This window comes from Cuculus canorus, chromosome 1, assembly GCF_017976375.1.
Source record: "Cuculus canorus isolate bCucCan1 chromosome 1, bCucCan1.pri, whole genome shotgun sequence".
Lineage (NCBI taxonomy): Eukaryota > Metazoa > Chordata > Aves > Cuculiformes > Cuculidae > Cuculus > Cuculus canorus.
The window spans coordinates 2,642,122-2,661,244 of NC_071401.1; the positions used below are offsets into that span (position 1 = coordinate 2,642,122).

Sequence of the window (19,123 nt, forward strand, 5' to 3'; positions counted from 1 at the left end):
TGCAGATGCACATATTCACATTTTACAATTCTTCTTACTCAAGAAAGCCATACTCTCGGGGTCATCTCCAATGACCTGCACACACTACTTCTTCAATTTAAGCAGAAAGTTTTCAGGGCTCTACACAAAGAGCAAGGCTGGGTCACATGAGAGACAGGAGAAAAGCAATCCATAGGAAGGGTCTAAGAAGATGATTAGACCTCTGGAGAGGCCAGTGCTGGGGTGTTCCGTAAGGCAGGCAGTAACCGGCAGCAGCTAAGGAGAACGTCTCTCAGGACTCTTTGTTGAAGAAGAATAGAGGAAAAAAATGAACAAAATTAGTGGCCACAGATTCATACCTGGAGGTCCAGGGATTCCTTGTACACCAGGGAAACCTTTAAAAGAGAGGTTTTCAATTAGACAATGAAGTCAGCAATGCCAACATCAGTGAATTTAGCACATATTAAGTTCGCATTACAAGCGAGAATGCCCTGAATCAAAGGTCAAGTTAAACAATCTTTGTATATCTGTTAACAATACATTTAGGGGAAAAGGCCTTGCTGTGTGCCATCTTCTCTGCTGACCTTTATTCGATAGGGCAAGGTCTGTAATGGGGAAAATGGGAACGGGAATGCTTGATTTTCTCTGTTTACTGAAGAATTTTGTGAATTATGCAAGCCAATTTTTAAGACTAAAATTTAGCTACTGACTTTTTTAAAGGAGTCTCGAGATTCTCCACATTATTATCCTCTTTATGCTTGTGTGGACTTCCATCTTTCTCAAATAATCTCAATGGATTATTTAACTGTCAGAAAAAAAGATCCCAGTGCGTCCTTTTCCAATCTATAACTGAAAGGCAGTCTCATTTATGATGAGACGAAGTGTCCTACAAACTACATCAAAATGTAATAACCTGAAAGCAATCAAATGAATAACTGGAATATTTCACTCTTAAATAGAGCTCCTGAGCTCACGGATAGTGGAGTTTTGATTTCCTTTACTAAGAAAACTAAAAGTGTAACTCAATCAAAAAGATAAGACAAAATACATACCTTTTTCACCTTTTTGACCTTTCAGCCCAGGCAAACCTGAAGCTCCAGGCTCTCCTTTTTCACCGAAGGTATCAATTGGTCCAGCATCTATAACCTAAATCAGGACAATAAGTAGGACACTAGAAACATACAACTTTGCCGTTGCTTGTAACTCCCCCATCTTGATCTGAAGGTACAAGGGCCATTTTGTTTTGTAATAACAATTTTGAGCAGTTTTGGTTACACTTGGAATTTCAATGATATGTAACAACTGCTGGGAGCAGGCTGTAGCTGCTGAGAAATTAGCAGAGAAAATACATATTTTCTATTCTACCAAAATTCCTTCCTATCAGTAGTAGAATTAAGTGGAGAGCTTTATAGCACCTTTTTGAACAAGAACAATGCCAAGAAACCTCAGCATGGTCTTTACACTGACTCATTAGGTTTGCATCTCCTTTATTTTTAAAATGTTCTTTTCTGGCAATTTCTGCTAGCATTGATCTGAGCTTGATGTATAGGATAATACACATACAATAAAATAATCGGGAAGCATGCACAATCTTTCAAATTGAATCAGCAGATATTGGGAATTTCCCCCCTTGTTGGGGAAGCAGCACCATCGCTGATCTATTCACTGCTGACTACTTTTTATCGGAAGTGTTAAAAAAGAATATAGACCGCAAAGCTGACAGACCTACTTTTCTGAACTCTCTTTTGGATACTTTGTCTTGATTAACAATGCCTATCATTTCCATAGTTCAATACATTTGAAATTCATAGTCTTTGAGAGCTCCTTTCCCACATTTCAAATATACTTAAAAGAATTTTATCCAACTTTTGTTTCCATTAATGAGGACAAATCACTGGTTGATAGAAATGAAGACATCACTGGTTAGAATGAGATCAGAACATGCATAGTCTCATGTTTTTCCTCATTGTTTGAGGACTTCAACTTTCACAAAATTTATATTTTCATTAAAGTTTAAAGTAAATCATAAATTGATCTTACTTACCCTTCCTGGAGGTCCTGGAAAACCTCGTTCACCTTTGTCACCCTAAATCAAAATACAATTCACATTTAAAATCCAGATCAGATTTCTTCCACTCAAAATAGGATTTCCTTAGGAAAAAAAACCCCACTTTGATACAGATTCATACAGCTTCCAAATGAAAAGTAACTGGACCATTATAATAAGCACTGAGTAGTTAGTTTGTAGGCCCTGTACTGCTTTACACTCTGTAAAAAGAAACCGGAATTTTTAGGAAAGAACATTTGTACGTATGTTGGCTGGGCAAAGAGCTTGTGAAAATAAAGCCTGCATTAATTGGTTTATATAAGAGATCTAAACCAGGAATACCTAAGCTACCTTAATATTGCTTTTTCCTAACCTCTGCTTGATGACTTTATAACTTGGGAATATTCATTTAATATTGCTTTCTGTGCATTCATTGCTTTAATGCACATCTATGAACATGCCACCCAAGTTCTTAACTCCTTATTCTGTGTAGTGGGAAGCAAAGGCCACTGCAACGCACCTTTGCACCAGGCTCCCCAGGTCGTCCTGGAATTCCAGACCCACCAGGCAAACCCTGTGTGTAGAAGACAGCAAAACCAGAAAAGACAAATATAGTTACATCTTAGCGCTGGCAGCATCGAAGTTTTACATTTTTCAAACCGGGTACCCAACGCAACAACTTCAAGTAAATAAACTAGAAAATTTCAACCATTTCTATTACACAGAAAGGTTTTGGTTCTGAATTTAAGAAACAGGACTGGAAATTCACTAAAATACATACGGCTTCTCCTTTTGGTCCTGGTTCGCCATCTTTTCCAGGCTTTCCCTGTAAAACACCAAGTTCCACTCTGCTTAAATCGATAGCCACATACATGCAATTTCAAAATGCAGTACGTGAAACACTAGAACAAACCAGTCCCTATTGTAATGCATTAATCGAAGCGTGTTAACACACCTAAATAGTGCAGAGGGTACAAAGCAGGCAAATTGTGTCTGTCTAGTGCTTATGTTACTTAACATGCTACACGCTGCTGCAGAATTAAATAAAATCTTCCCAACCCATTCCCAGATCCAGGAGTAACACACAGATTTTCCAGTCAAGGAGGCTTTGAGACGAAACTTGTCAACAGCACAGAAAAATGGGACCAGATCCAGAAACTTTTCCCTTCATAGAAATCTCTTTCTATATATTTACTCTCCAGCCTCACAAAACCTTTATTCATAGACATTTGGTGGCTTGGTTTCAGCAGAAGGCTTCGAGAGTTGCCCTGTATCAGATCCCATGGTAATCATAGAATCATAGAATAGTCTGGGTTGGAAGTGACCTTAAAGACCACCCAGTTCCAACCCCCCACTGTGGGCAGGGACAACCCCCACTACGCCAAGCTGTCCAAGGACCCATCTAACCTGGCCTTCAAAACCTCCAGGGATGGGGTAGCCATAACTTCCCTGGGCAACCTGGATCAGTGCTTCACAACTTTCATCGTGAAGAAATTCCTCCTTATGTCTAGTCTAAATCTGTCCCTCTCCAGCTTATAGCCATTGCCCCTAGTCCTATCACTACAAGCCTTTGTAAAAAGCATCTACAGTCAGGCTAGAAACCAGCTAGGGAATGTATCACAGTCATCTAAAATATTTGCTCCTTTCATATTCTTTGTAAGTAAGTAATGGCACTTCTAGGCTAAGCAGGCTTATTTTGCAGATTGCATGTAAGTGTATTTGAAATAAATTCAACACGTTTCACTTAGCTAAGGTCATTCCTACAGAGCGATTTCTTTTGCTTTGCTTTTCCTTCTGTTCTGGAATGACTTAATCTTGCTTCAGTCGGGATTAACGGGAGTTTTGCCTTTGCCTTCAGTACTGCAAACTACTATGAGGTGTCTTTTGTTATCTGAAAGTGTGTTACATACTAATATTATTGTACATTATTACTACCTTGGCTTGTACACCTGCCTTAGTGCAAACTCTGTTTGTTTGAAATACAACAAATTTGCCCTTTCACTAATGTTTACTAAGATTAATTGGCTTATTGAAACTATACAATGACTGTAATTATGGTATTGATAAAGTTGAGCATACTTACACGTGGACCAGGCTTCCCAGGTTCACCCTTTTCTCCTTTGAAACCTGAACCTGGCAATCCCTGGAAAATAAATACAGAGCAGTTTAAAAAATATTGCCAAATTCTAAAGTAAATTTGCTTTTATCAAATAGCTATAAAGATATTCAAGGCCATTATCAGATACTTCACAATTTTTACAGTATATATATATATAAAATATATAATACTCACTGGGAATCCCTGTTCACCCTTTTCACCTGGATCACCCTAATGAAATTAGTGAAAAAAAATGTAGATAAGTAAGCAAAATCTTAACCATTATCATTTAGGTAGTAAATCATTTATTCTTTGTGTCAGCAAAAGCACAATTAACCCCGTTCTCCACTTCAAGAACTATGCCCAATAGTATGATGTGCAAGAAGACGTTTGACAAACATGAAATATGAAACCATTAAGTTTCTCTATTATACCAGTATGTATTGCTTAGACTGCTTAATTCAATAATTGAAAAATTCATTAGCACTCAGATTCCACGAACATGATTCTGTATATGAAAAGCCCAGCTTGAGCTACTTAATTCCTAGTTTTAGACTATTCGGTGTTTGCAGGACTATGCTTACTAATCCTCCTTCCTCAGAAAGTCCTCTGCTGTATGCATTAGTTATTTATGAAAATATTTAAGGAATTGTCATATAATTTTCAGAGAAAATGCTAGAAAGACAATAAAAATTCATTCATAAAGTAAAACAGTGAGAATTTTTTTAAAAAAAAAATTGCTGTAGGTGACTTAACATTTTCTTTTTCCTGTTTTACTTCCGTTTGCCAATTCTATTGATCATATTTTAACGAAGAACACAAGAGTAAGCGTTTAAGGTCTTACCTTTTCTCCTTTTATGATCTCACTCCCTTTTTCTTTCATATGTGGTGCTGGTCCTGGTGGTCCCGGGGGTCCCCTTACCCCTTGTTCTCCCTGTAAACATCAAATCCAGGATACTCCATTAAAACCGATACTGACACTGAGAATAAACATTACTAAGACCAATAAGATTAAGGAGAACTACCATTCACTTTTAAAAATATGGCTAAGTGTGGTTTTTTAATTCTTATTTCAGTAAAATCAGTCACAGAAAGGGTTCATACACAATTCTAGGAGACGAAACTGTATAATGGGTGACAGACAGAGACTATCCTGAAGATAGATATCTGAATCTCCTGGAAGGGTGAAGGTCAATTAATATGGCATATCAGGAAAGTGTCCAATTAATTATCGTAAGAGTACAAAAGTTTTTTAGTGCCTTCTTTAGGACAAAGGAGATTAGAACGAAAGAGGTCAGGTGGACAAAGCTGATGCCTAAGGGAAAACGTTACTTAAAGATAAGAGTGTTCCATCAGCTTTGCAATTGTTCGCAAAGGTCAACTTCAAGACGATAACTGTAGATCATTCTCTTTTAGTATGTATGTGTTCTTAGCAGAGTCAGAACCTCATCTCCTTACATAATGCAAAAGCACTCTCTCTCACAGTAAAATACCTCCAAAAATAGACTTAATACATTTCTGTTAAGCAGTAATGCATGGTAATACCATTAATTTTTTGCTAAAGAGAAACCTGAGAAATCCAGAAAATCTCTTCATACGTAGAATAGAATGGTTTGGGTTGGAAGGGACCTGAAAGATCATCCGGTTCCAATTCCCCTGCCACAGGCAGAGACACCTCCCACTAGATCAGGCTGCTCAAGGCCCCATCTAACCTGGCCTTCAAGACCTCCAGGGATCGGGCAGCCACAATCTCCCTGGGCAACCTTTGCCAGTGCCTCATCACCCTCATGGTGAAGATTTCTTCCTAATATCTAGTCTAAATCTTCCCTCTTCAATCTAAAGTCACTTCTATGACCAACTTTTTTCAATAAAACTTATGATAACACATTGATTTCAACATGTCACATTATAAAAATTGTCCATTAGGAATAGCGTGGTTCAAAATACATAAATAAGGCAGAGGACAAAAGAAATTCACCTAAGTTATGCAATTTACTTGTACTCCAAAAGGCCTCAATGACACTCATGGGAAGCTTCCAGAGAAGGGCTCAGACACATTATCAATTTATTGAATTAGATGTGACTGCATGAATTTTTTGGCTCTGAAAAATGCAATGTAAGGCACTTTAGATTAGAGCTCTCAGTAGGACATGTAACAGATTAAACCTAACATGTTTTACTTCCCATTTGATGTTGGTGAAGAGAATAAATGGGATCCTGAAGCACATCTTTTGGTTTAGTTTCATTCAAAAGTACACCAGTCTGTGTGATCTGAATACTCCTGGATGAGTCAAAACCCAGTGAAAAGAAACAACTAAAAGATCTGCTTCATAAGTATGCACATTGATTTCAAATAAATCTCATGATAAGTCCTAGTACAGAATCATAGAATTGTAGAATAGTTTGGGTTGGAAGGGACCTTAAAGATCATCCCATTCCAACACCCCTGCGATGGGCAGGGACACCTCCCACTAGAAAGTAAACGTTTCTCCATTGATTGATTCCAATAGTTTATTGAAAACAAAGTATTGAGACCATTTCTAATAAGTTTTTCTCCAGAAGTTTGCAAGAGACTTACCTTTTCACCTTTGGGACCCTGAAAACCCAAGCCCATGTAGCCCTGAAAACAGAAATCACACATACTTAGTCGATTCTTATCAGCAGTGCATGCACACATATAAAGGTATTTTCTACACGGCAAAAGTTAAAAGAGGATACAAAAGACAGAACATGTCTTTTAAATACATGTGTGAAACAAATACATGATGATAGCCTAGCCTCCTTGCTGTATTTTTAAGTCTGGCATCATAGCAATTAGTGAAATAAATAGAATTAAATATATCAGATATTTCTATTGTCAGTGTGCTCTTTCTTCAATGTTTTACTGAAAATCTTAACATTTTTAGATATTTTGCTTCAAATAATCACAGAATGTTGTAATTACTGCTGATTTGATTGAGCTAGATAACATCTAAACAAATTTGGAAGAAAAATTTGAAATGTGTTAAAAATTTCTCTTTATGATGCACATTAAGACATAAAACAGACCCCAAAGTGTAAAAAAACCCAGTCCTTGAGGACCATTAGTTTCCAGATTTTTGAGGATCTGGTGTGCCAAATAAATAAACAACTAGACTTAATCTTTATAATAAAAAGTGTCTTACCTTCTCGCCTGGGAGTCCTGGTGGCCCTGGGGGACCCTAGAAGACAGTACATTTTAGCATATATATGTATATAGTACATTAGATGGAATAATGCCTTATTCTATAAAGAAAGCAAAAAAGCAAATCTTTCCATTAAACCAAAATGTAAAATCCTTTTTGTGCTACTGTGCATAACTCGCAACTCAGAATAAATAATAAAACCAAAAAGAATCTGTCTACCATCTATTACCACATCTTGTTGCCAGTTAAGAGTGGTGGACCTAATCAGCATCTCAACAAGAGACAAATAAAACAAGGTCTACAGTACTGCACTCTAAAATCACTTTATTGATGATTTTTTTTTTTGCAGTTTTCCATGCTAAATATTAGTCTTCAGTCTCCTTTCATTGAAATTGTTCTTTTTCACATCAGCAAGTGCAAATGCTGACTACACTGTACTACCATTTTCCTTTCCACCACATTCGGTTTTCTTCAGAAGGGTAAAAAATCTCACCCAGCTCACATTAATAGCCAGACACACTGGGTGGACTTTTATTAGATGGAAAGAACTGATCTCTGCTAGTGTTACCTGCACCCAGTACAGGAAAAAAAGATATTGGATGTCAGTTAGACCCGTCAAAACGCCAAATAGCTGAAATGCCTTCAGTATTTGGCAATTACTGTGATAACAAACAGTTGATATCCTGCTTTCCACAGTCCTACTTACTGTGGTTGCCCACAAGAACAACCTTAGCAAATTAGATTTAGATATGGCTGCTAGATTTGTGGTTTATTTTCTATAAATTAAGCGGGTGAAGAGGAGAAGGAAAAATAACTATTACAACCTTTCCCACGCAAAAATACTCTCCAAGCCTGCAAGAAGAGAAGACGATTGTAGGAGCAGCTGCTCTTGAAAAACTATTTTACCCAGTCATTCCTGCCTTGGTAGAGTCCAGGAGGTGAAACATGAAGCACGGAACCTAGGTTGTCTTTCCCAAATCGCAACAAACACCAGCTATACACACGTTGCAGAACTTTTCTCTAATAAAGCTCTATAAGTTAAGTGCAAATCAGCATGAGAGGGAACTTACTGGTTCTCCTGGAGGTCCTTGTGGCCCCATTACTCCCTGAAACCCTGGAGTTCCAGGTGGGCCCTATGAAAAATTAAAATGGCATAATTAAAAAAAGTGATATTTATTTGGCGATTTCACAATATTGGCACAATTTTAACTCATGCTCACTGTTATTTGAACATTACTTAGACTTACAGGTAGTCCAGGTTGACCAGGAAAGCCTTTATCACCTTTTAGCAAACTAGGAGGTAAAAGACCAATCACTTCACCTGGATCTCCCTAGAATAAGAAAAGAAAAGGAATATTACTTCAACATCCACTAAAATACATTGAAACCACTAATACCAAGATGAGAGGAAAGTTGGAGCTATGCAAATTTCAGAATCATTCAGAAAGCTGACAAAAAAAGTCACCATACTTCTTTTAATTCAGCTGAGACATAGAAAGAGATATCAAAAGTTAAGCCCTTAATTGCCAAATGTCCTTTGAAGCCACTTGAAGAGATTCCAGTACCAAATCTTCCTTTATAACCTAACTTTCTATACTGTAATGTGCAATGAGAAAATTTTTCCCATCAAATCTATCACTACTACAGTGTCACCACACCATCAGAACATTTGACTCGATTCCTGAGAGAAGTGGCAACCTCAAAATCTCTTTTCCAGGCTGAGATCTTCAATCTTATACCAAATTTTGACATAAAAGCCCACTCCTGACATCCTTTTTCTTCAAAAAAGGAGCCCATTTTGTCTTACTTCAGAGAAGTATTCTGATCGTTATCCACGTCTTTACGTCTCTTTTTTTTTTTGATAGCAAAAGATCCTGGTTTTTCCTGCATTTTCATACAAAGTCGCAATACTGTAAATGATTTTATTTCAGGAGCCGTGTACTTATGCATACACGCCTAAGGAAGAAACATTCAAGTACTTCAGTGTTCATAGACTAAGTCAGTTCTTTCCATGTGGAGAGAAAGAAAAAAGGGCATTTTACAACTTCAGGGAGCCACATCGTCACAAATTTGAGATTATATTTGACTTAAATTTAGCTTAGAGTACCAAATTATGTTCATTTTAAAGAACAAAAGTTCTCCACTGACATTCAATATTTCCTTATCCTGTTCACAAAACTCACTCACATAGTTAATTTTTTCTTCCTTATAAACTGTTTAGTATGTGTTGTATGCTTCTAACATTGTGGGCTAATGACCTTTTTCCACAACCATTATCTATGTGAATCCATTTAGACAAACACAATGTCAGTATCAAAAAAGTTGTTTGAACCATAGAACCATAGAATCACTAGGTTGGAAAAGACCTCTGAGATCACCCAGTCCAAACACTTCTATCTGACACTAAATCATATCCTTAAGTACCCCATCTACCAGTCTTCTAAATACCTCCAGGGATGTGACTCAACCACCTCCCTGGGAAGCCTCTGCCAGTGCCTGATGACCCTTTCGGTGAAAATTTTTTTCCTGATGTCCAATCTCAACCTCCCTGGTGCAGCTTGAGGCCATTCACCTGTCACTTGGAAGAAGAGGCCAGCTCCCTCCTCTCTACAACCTCCTTTCAGGTAGTTGTAGACTGTGGTAAGTTCTCCCCTCAGCCTCCTTTTCTCCAGGCTAAACAACCCCAGGTCCCTCAGCTGCTCCTTGTAAGACTTGTTCTCCAGCTCCTTCAACAGCTTTTTTGCCCTTCTCTGGACGCGCTACAGACCCTCAACATCCTTTTTGTAGTGAGGCGCCCAAAACTGAACACAGGATTTGAGGTGCAGCATCACAAGTGCCAAATACAGGAGCAGAATCACCTCCCTGGAACTGCTGGCCATGCTTTTTCTGATACAAGCCAAGATGCCATTGGCCTTCTTGGCCACCCAAGCACACTGCTGGCTCATGTTCAGCTGCTGTCAACCAACATCCCTAGGTGCTACTATTCCAAGCAGCTTTCCAGCCACTCTTCCCCTAGCCTGTAGCGCTGCATGGGGTTGTTATGTCCCAAGTGCAGGACCCGGCATTTGGCCTTGTTAAACCTCAACCCACTGGTGTCAGCCCATTGGTCTCAAACCTGTCTAAATCTTTATACACAATTGGGTGGCCACCATATTGTTTGTATCTGATTAAAAAGATTTACTACTTCTTTCCCTTGCAATCCATGTAATACTTACATTTTTAAGACCTACATGGAATAACATATAAGTTCATCTGTTATTAACTGGATGTCACCCCACTGTCTTTATTTAGTGGGACTGCAGAACGAAGTGAAACATGATGGTACAACTTTTCAGTCCTCAAGCAATGACTCTTAGTCTTCGAGGGTATAGGTTCGCCCTAATTTTTATTCTTAGAAGCCAGATATGAACACACATTGAGTAAAATGTACCTTCATTCCAGGAGGTCCTGGGGGTCCCTGTGAAAAAAGACATACTTGATGTTACTGTTCCTCAGTGCTGTATGTTTCACATCTTATACTCCATGTAATTCCATAGAGTTATATTTGCACTTCGAGAATCAGGGTTAAAATGGGTAAATCAAGCATGAAAGAATCTACTTACTATGCTACCAGTCAGTCCTGGTAAACCTGGGGGACCTACTGGACCTCTTTCTCCCTAAGAGGAACAGAGAAATAGGTTTTGTTCAGGGAACGTTTGCTTGAGGGATGCTTTTATTTCAACACCGAGATGCTCTTATAAACATATCTAAATGTCACCTTAGTGCCATTGCATCCTGGAATGCCAGGTGGGCCAGGAGGGCCATCTTGTCCAGGAATGCCCTACACGGAAAGAAAGTTAAAAAATTAGCAATATTAGCAATAATCCAGGTCAGATGTCACAATAATAACCTTTGTAAAAATACATATAGTTCATACGTACAGGAAGGCCTGGGTTTCCTGGAAAGCCTGAAGCTCCTGGGGGTCCCTGCAATCAACAAAAACACAAACTGAAAAGACAAACCCACAAAAGAGCAATGACAAGGTGCAGCCTGAGATGCATCTCCAGTGGTGACAGTCAAAAAATAAGTAAGGGTTTCTTTCAAATTTTCTTGTCAAAATAGCTCCAATTTTCAAAACTGCTCACCTTGGTGATTAATAACTGAAAGCAGCCTTCTGTATTTCTTTAGCTTTTTTTTTATTCCCTTCAACATGAACTGGACCAGAGCCTCATGTACAGATAAAAATGAAGCAGAGGTGCTATCTTCTCACAGTCATCGTCCCCAAAATGAAATTTACTCTAAGTACCTCTTTATAGCAGAAGAGGGTGATAACGTGCTGTAAAGATGCTTCTCTATCTTTCATACTCCACATCAGCGTATCAATTCATTCTTATTATCAAAAAAAACCTACTGGGTTGAGGTACTCTTTCTCCTTGAACAGCTTTGCAGTGTAATCAATCAGTTTGACTGGGCACATCATTTTCACCCCGCCATTCACGCAGTATTTCCTAATACATATACTTTGAAGCGAAAAGATGTATGGGAATCCTGTGCTCAGATAGTATATTTGCATCTTCCCAAACTTTATAATTGCTGAAATACAGTCTACTTCCACTACAGCACACAAACACATTTGCCAGGCAACAATCATTTATATTACCTAAGGTATCATGAACATCATGGACTGAAATAAGGTTTCCTTGATCTAGCAGAACACCCCCTCCATCATAGCTCAGAATCTACAATTGATTTAGTAAATTTTATGTGCTACAACTGTAGACAAATGCAGAACAAAAGTGAGAGGGCATTTTGAAAATCTGTGACAAGAGGGTATAGCTGAAGATGTGTGCATCATGACTGGTCATTTGAATCCTCTTTCATCATTACACTATGAAATGGGAAAATGCTCAGAATGAACTCAGCACCTTGCAAAGCCCCAAAAGATGTGACCCTGGCTAATGTAATGTGCTAAAACAAGAGTTAGGTGTCAAGTGCCACGTTAAACAGAAATAACAACAGGAAGGTTAAAGGCATATTCAGAGTGTCTTTTAGCAAAGTCAAGAGATCTTTGCCCTCAGCTTTAATTCTGCTCTGCACCTCATGCATATTTTTAACATGCATGTGCTCATGGGTGCATCAGTTGCTCTGCTGGAGTGCTTCAATAGGTTTGATGGCAAACATAAAGGAGAATTTTGCAAGAGGGAATAAATTTGGTTCATATTCAAGACGGAAAAGCAGCTTCTTGGTATGTCAGAAAGATATCAAAGGCATATTGAAACCAATCTTATTGATGCAGTGATCTGGGTGAAAACACAAATGGACAAAGGCACTGGCTGCCCAATGCAGAAAGAACTTCAAAAGCAAAAGCAAGACTTTTGAAATTATTGTGCAGCACAAGGGGTTGTCATTGATTAACTTGAAGAAACTAGTGCAGCCAGGCATTTGAAGGCAGCCAATAAGAGTTAAAGAGACATAAGCCCACAGCCATCAGAACTGCAAAAAAGTAAGTTAGAACTTACTCTTGTTCCTTTTGTTCCTGGCAGTCCTGGTTCTCCAGTATCACCCTGCAAAAGAAAAGAGATCGATTTATCTTTCCTAGGGACAGCAATTTGGGGAAATCTGAGTGTTTTAAATATTAAAACTTAAATTCTTACCTTAAGCCCTGGTGACCCAGGGGGACCTTCAGGTCCTTGCATTCCAGGAAACCCAATCACACCCTGTAGTCCCGGCAAGCCTCTTTCTCCCTGTGGAAGACAAAAACTCATTAGCAACAAAACAACCAAAGCCGCTTCTTCAAGCAACCCACATATCCCCTATTTCTGTGCTCAAGAAACCTGTTAGGGTGTTAAGAAGCTACATGTCATAGCAAACATTCCAGATTGGCATTTGAAAGAAGGATTAATATAAACAAATAAATATTTCTTGTTCAATAATAGGTTGGCAGATCTGGGTATGGTGTAACAGAAAAACACTCTCTGAATGTCACTCAAACCTCTGTTCTGTCTCCCTGCATAGCACTGTTCATAGCATGTTTACTCCCTTGGGATCAGAGAAGCTGCTGTCCCTCTAATAAGACCTACCTGCATTCCTATAGATATACCACTAAATTCTGGTAGAACACCTAACATCACGAATCTGTAATCAAAACCCTGAAAACCACAAACATCACTGTTCATTCACTACTGAATGAAAGGTCAATACTACTCATCTTCTTACATATCATTCACAACAGCAGATTTTCTATGATTTTGGAGACCAGGCTTGTCATAGAATCATAGAATCATAGAATAGTTAGGGTTCGAAGAGATCTTAAAGATCATCAAGTTTCAATCTCCTGCCACAGGCAGGGACATCCTACTAAATCAGGCCCCATTCAACCTGTCTTTCAACACCTCCAGGGACGGGGCATCCACAACCTCCCCAGGCAACTTGTTCCAGTGTCTCACCACTCTCATAGAGAAGAAATTCTTCCTAATGTCCAGTCTAAATCTGCCCTTTCCAGTTTATAGCCATTTCCCCTGGTCCTATCCCCACAAGCCTTTATGAGTAGCTCCTATCCAGCTTTGCTGTAGGCCCCCTTCAGGTAATGGAAGGTCGCTATAAGATTTCCTCGGAGCCTTCCCTTCTCCAGGCTGAACAAGCCCAACTCTCTCAGCCTGTCCTCGTAGGGAAGGTGCTCCAGTCTTCCAATCACCTTTGTAGACCTCCTCTGGACCCATTCCAACAGCTCCATATCCTTCTTATGTTGAGGATTCCAGAACTAGACACAGTATTCCAGATGAGGTCTCACAAGAGAGAAGTAGAGGGGCAGAATCACTTCCCTCAACCTGCTGGCCACGCTTCTTTTGATGCAGCCCAGGATATGGTTGGCCTTCTGGGCTGCAAACACACACTGCCAGCTCATGTCGAGCTTCTCATCGATCAGCACCTCCGAGTCCTTCTCTGCAGGGCTGCTCTCAGGCACATCATCCCCCATCATGTACTGAAAACGGGATGCACCTAACCCAGGTGCAGGATCTTACACTTGGCCTTGCTGAACCTCATGAGTTTCTCACAGGCCCACTTCTCCAGCCTGTCCAGGTCCCTCAGAATGACATCCCATCCTTCCGGTGTGGCAGCTACACCACTCAGCTTGGTGTCATCCGCAAACTTGCTGAGAGTGCACTCAATCTCACCGTCAACATCGTTGATAAAGATATTGAACAGCACCAGTCCCGGTATGGACCCCTGAGGGACACCACTCGTCATGAATCTCCATCTGGAGTTTGACCACTACTCTTTGAATATGACCATCCAACCAGTTTCTTATCCTCTTTACTGTCCACCTATCAAATCCGTATCTCTCCAATCTAGAGAGAAGGATGTTGTGGGGGACTGTGTCAAAGGCTTTACAGAAGACTAGATAGATCACAACTGTCCATTTACCCACGTCCACTGCTGCGGTTACCCCATCATAGAAAGCTACCAAGTTGGTCATACAGGATTTGCCCCTGTGAAGCCATGCTGGCTGCCATTAATCACCTCCCTGTCCTCCATGGGCTTTAGGCTAGCTTCTAGGAGGATCTGTTCCATGACCTTCCCAGGCACAGAGGTGAGGCTGACAGGTCGGTAGTTCTGAGTCGTCTTTTTACCCTTTTTAGAAATGGGCACAACATTACTCTCCTTCCAGTCACCAGGGACTTCTCCTGACTGCCATGACTTTTCAAATATCATGGAGAGTGGCTTGGTAACCACATCTGCCAACTCCCTCAGGATTTGTCACTTAGTCTTGAGTTTCAGAGTGGTTTGGAGACACAGTGTTTTGAGATACAGGATCTTTCCAAGCAGCTGAATGCACAGACTGTATGTGTCATCCTCTAGGTTCTTCTTTAATGCTGTATGGGACATGTGTGTTCTCTGTGCTGTCCCTTTCCCTAAAGCCCTGATTGTATTTAAATCAGATAAATCCAGAGGCAGAAGATCCAGCCACACCTAGGTCAATACTGCAGCAATTATATGTTTGCTATACTTGCACTCCCAGTAAAACCAAAAGAAACACTGTCCGAATAGAGGCTTTAAAACCTACACATCGGGGAAAAAATTATGCATGTCAAAGTCTGAAAACAGCAAATCAAGAGCCTGATGTTCCGTGTAGGAAATACCGAGAGTTGTCCTTTCAAAATATGGTGAGAAACAAGGAAAAACAACACATTGTCCAAAAAAACACAGGAATTTTGAACAAATAAAACATGAGTGAACAACCGAAAAAAAAGGAAAACGTATACAAGTTTGGACAACAGCTAAAGAACATGGAACTGGTTTTAGAAACTCAAAACACAGGTCAATCTTGAAAGCACACCAAGAAGAAAATCAAATCAACACGGTTCAAAACACAGAAAAGGAAGCTACACAAAGAGTCAAGTATTTTCAGCAAAATGGTGAGTTTGTAATTAATAGTTTAGCATTTGTATTTTAGAATGGTGAATAGCAAGAAACTTTTCTCCTGCTTCTCAGGACAAAGATTCCTAGCAATATCCTGGTAACTTGCAGTGGGTCATCTGAGGACTGGGCACACAAGTGAAGGACGCAAATGGAGAGTCTTGGAGAGCTCTCTCTTTAAGTAGATATAACAGGCATCTTGCAAAGAAAAGGTCATCATATGCAGGCAGAGGCAACTGAGTGATGACCCACAGACATGGTGTCATGATGACCCACATACAGTTTCAGAAAAAAACAGAGGGACTGGAAGTACTTCAGAATTGGTGAGGCCAAACCTCGAATACTGTGTTCGGTTTTGGGTCCCTCGTTACAAGAAAGACATTGAGGTCCTGGAGTGTGTCCAGAGAAGGGCAACAGAGCTGGTGAAGGGGCTGAAGAAGAAGTCTTAGGAGCAGCAGCTGAGGGAATTGGGGTTGTTTACCCTCGAGAAAAGGGGGAAAAAATTATGCATGTCGAATTCTGAAAACAGCAAATCAAGAGCCAGATGTTCTGTGTAGGAAATACGGAGAGTTGTCCTTTTAAAATATGAAGTGCTCAGGGATATGGTTTAGTAGTGGACAGGTACGGTTGGGCTTGATGAATGCAAAGGTCTTTTCCAAGCCAGTGATTCTATGATTCTATGATTTGCGGAGTTCTTAGATTTATGTTGTTTTTTACCTCCTTGGCTGGAATTTTGTTAAGTAGATGAAGAGACAATGGGGAAGAGAAGTGACTGATGCACAGAAGAGCAGGGCCAAGGAGGAAGGAAGGGAGAAAACTGCGTTTCAAAAAGCATGTGCTTACTGAGGCAGTCAATCAGTTTTTCTTTGAAGTGCCAAAATGGCACAATCGCCTCTATTTACTTGCCAGTATCCTTTGTTACGGTTTGACAATCAAGTTTGCTAGTAACCCAAATCAGAGGCAGTGTGTTAGACCACAAAACACAGCAAAACAAAGCAAACAGCACAACAGCTGAAGAAATATATTTCTAGGTCAGCTGTAAGAGGCGCAAAATCCAAGTTCTAAAGGAACTTAAATTATTCTGAAACATATTTTAACTAACAAAGTATCAAGGTCCAGGCCTCTGAATAAATGCTGAAGTGATTAAAAAATCAGAAGGCTGTCTGAAATGTTAAACAGATTACTGAGGGCTTTGAACTCATAGTTTGGCTGGGTAATTGGCACTGCAAGAACAAGTGTATTTCTACCATATCACATATTGTGTCACTTCAGACCAAGATTTCATGCTGATTCCTGGGCACTTGCTCTCATGACCTGCTGGGAGATGGACAAAGGAGGGAGAAGACACTCAAGTAAATAGAACAGGGTTTTCCAATGCTGAAGGAAAGCACAACGTGCAAATATGAAGAAAACAAGATTACTTTGACACCCACAGAGAAATTTGAGTCATGTGTAACAAGACTAATACTTTCTGCATTCAGAAGTTCTGCTCATCTGAGGATTTCAACACACTTTGAACGACTGCACTCTGTTACACAGGAAAATAGTATTTCCTCAATTCTTAAGGAAAGATAAAACTAAAGTTTACAGATTGTATTTTCACTTAGTCTAAAGCTCCCGTAAGACTGTTCTGGCACTGTAAAACGACCTTAATGTGACCATGAATCATTCACTAAGGTAACAGCCACTTCAGCTTGCCAAGGAGGTTAACTCAAGGCTTGAAATAAATAAAAACGTGGGCTTCCAAAGCAACTACAGTCAATTCTCTCAAGGCTGTCTTCAACACCCTAGGCTGCCATATCCAAGGGGTAAAACATAGCTGTAGGACCAGAGCCAAGACCATATTGAGACTCTTTGAGCTAAGATACTTCCAATTTTCCCTAGAAATTTCCTAGGCCCAACTAGAATTAAAACTCGCTAAGTCTGTGAAAGACAACAAAAAGTCTTTCTACAAGTACATTAACAGGAAAAGGAGGACAAGGGAGAATATCCAGTCTCTAGTGGATGCAGAAGGAATAACAGTGACAGGGGATAAGGACAAGGCTGAGGTACTTAATGCCTTCTTCGCCTCAGTCTTTAATAGCAAAGAAAGTTGTTCCTTCTGTTTACAAATCCAAGAGTTAGAGGGGCAGATTGAGGCTCCTGTGATCCAAGAGGAGGCGGTTAGAGACTTGCTTGCCCAGCTAGACGTCCACAAGTCTATGGGGCCGGATGGGATCCACCCAAGAGTATTGAAGGAACTGGCGGATGTCCTTTCCAAACCCCTATCCATCATCTTCCAGAGGTCCTGGCTGACTGGGGAAGTTCCACTAGACTGGAGGCTGGCTGATGTTGTGCCCATATACAAGAAGGGTTGCAGAGAGGATCCGGGGAACTACAGGCCTGTCAGTCTCACCTCAGTGCCAGGGAAAGTCATGGAACAGGTAATCTTGAGTGCTATCATGAAGCACATGCAAGAGAACCGGGTGATCAGGCCCAGTCAACAGGGGTTTACAAAAGGCAGGTCTTGCCAAACTAACCTGATCACCTTCTATGACAAAATCACTCAACTACTGGATGAGGGAAAGGCTGTGGATGTAGTCTTCTTGGACTTCAGTAAAGCCTTTGACACAGTTTCTCACAGCATTCTGCTGCAGAAACTGTCAGCCTCTGGCCTGGACAGGCGCACACTCTCCTGGATTGAAAACTGGTTGGATGGCCGGGCCCAGAGAGTGGTGGTCAATGGAGTTAACTCCAGCTGGAGGCCAGTCACAAGTGGAGTTCCTCAGGGCTCAGTACTGGGTCCAGCTCTGTTCAATGTCTTTATCAATGACCTGGATGAAGGCATCGAGTGCACCCTTAGCAAGTTTGCAGATGACACTAAGCTGGGAGGAAGTGTGGATCTGCTGGAGGGTAGGGAGGCTCTGCAAAGGGATCTGAACAGGCTGGACTGCTGGGCCGAGACCAATGGGATGAGGTTTAACAAGGCCAAATGCCGGGTCCTGCACTTGGGGCACAACAACCCTATGCAGCGCTACAGACTGGGGGAAGAATGGCTGGAGAGCTGCATGGAAGAGAAGGACCTGGGGGTGCTGGTTGACAGCCGACTGAACATGAGCCAGCAGTGTGCCCAGGTGGCCAAGAAGGCCAACGGCATCTTGGCTTGTATCAGAAATGGGGTCACCAGCAGGTCCAGGGAGGTTATTCTCCCTCTGTACTCAGCACTGGTGAGACCGCACCTTGAATACTGTGTTCAGTTCTGGACCCCTCACCACAAGAAGGATGTTGAGGCTCTGGAGCGTGTCCAGAGAAGAGCAACAAAGCTGGTGAGGGGGCTGGAGAACAAGTCTTATGAGGAGCGGCTGAGAGAGCTGGGGTTGTTTAGCCTGGAGAAGAGGAGGCTGAGGGGAGACCTTATTACTCTCTACAACTACCTGAAAGGAGGTTGTGGAGAGGAGG

The 19,123-nt window shown here is 40.7% G+C and overlaps 1 protein-coding gene across 2 annotated transcripts in view; it reads right to left on the minus strand.

Annotated features, from left to right (window-relative positions):
* COL4A1 (collagen type IV alpha 1 chain) overlaps window positions 1-19,123 on the minus strand; it is a 139,213-nt gene that overhangs the window by 41,089 nt on the left and 79,001 nt on the right. For both annotated transcript variants that reach the window (XM_054076451.1, XM_054076448.1), the window contains exons 3-20: window positions 12,922-13,011; window positions 12,787-12,831; window positions 11,209-11,253; window positions 11,046-11,108; window positions 10,891-10,944; window positions 10,719-10,745; window positions 8,536-8,619; window positions 8,359-8,421; window positions 7,289-7,324; window positions 6,703-6,744; window positions 4,969-5,058; window positions 4,320-4,355; window positions 4,110-4,169; window positions 2,808-2,852; window positions 2,547-2,600; window positions 2,024-2,065; window positions 1,032-1,125; window positions 339-374 (exon numbers count right to left, since the gene is read on the minus strand). In XM_054076451.1, coding sequence (XP_053932426.1) covers window positions 339-374; window positions 1,032-1,125; window positions 2,024-2,065; window positions 2,547-2,600; window positions 2,808-2,852; window positions 4,110-4,169; window positions 4,320-4,355; window positions 4,969-5,058; window positions 6,703-6,744; window positions 7,289-7,324; window positions 8,359-8,421; window positions 8,536-8,619; window positions 10,719-10,745; window positions 10,891-10,944; window positions 11,046-11,108; window positions 11,209-11,253; window positions 12,787-12,831; window positions 12,922-13,011 — 1,006 coding nt within the window. The remainder of the gene's footprint in view (window positions 1-338; window positions 375-1,031; window positions 1,126-2,023; window positions 2,066-2,546; window positions 2,601-2,807; window positions 2,853-4,109; window positions 4,170-4,319; window positions 4,356-4,968; window positions 5,059-6,702; window positions 6,745-7,288; window positions 7,325-8,358; window positions 8,422-8,535; window positions 8,620-10,718; window positions 10,746-10,890; window positions 10,945-11,045; window positions 11,109-11,208; window positions 11,254-12,786; window positions 12,832-12,921; window positions 13,012-19,123) is intronic.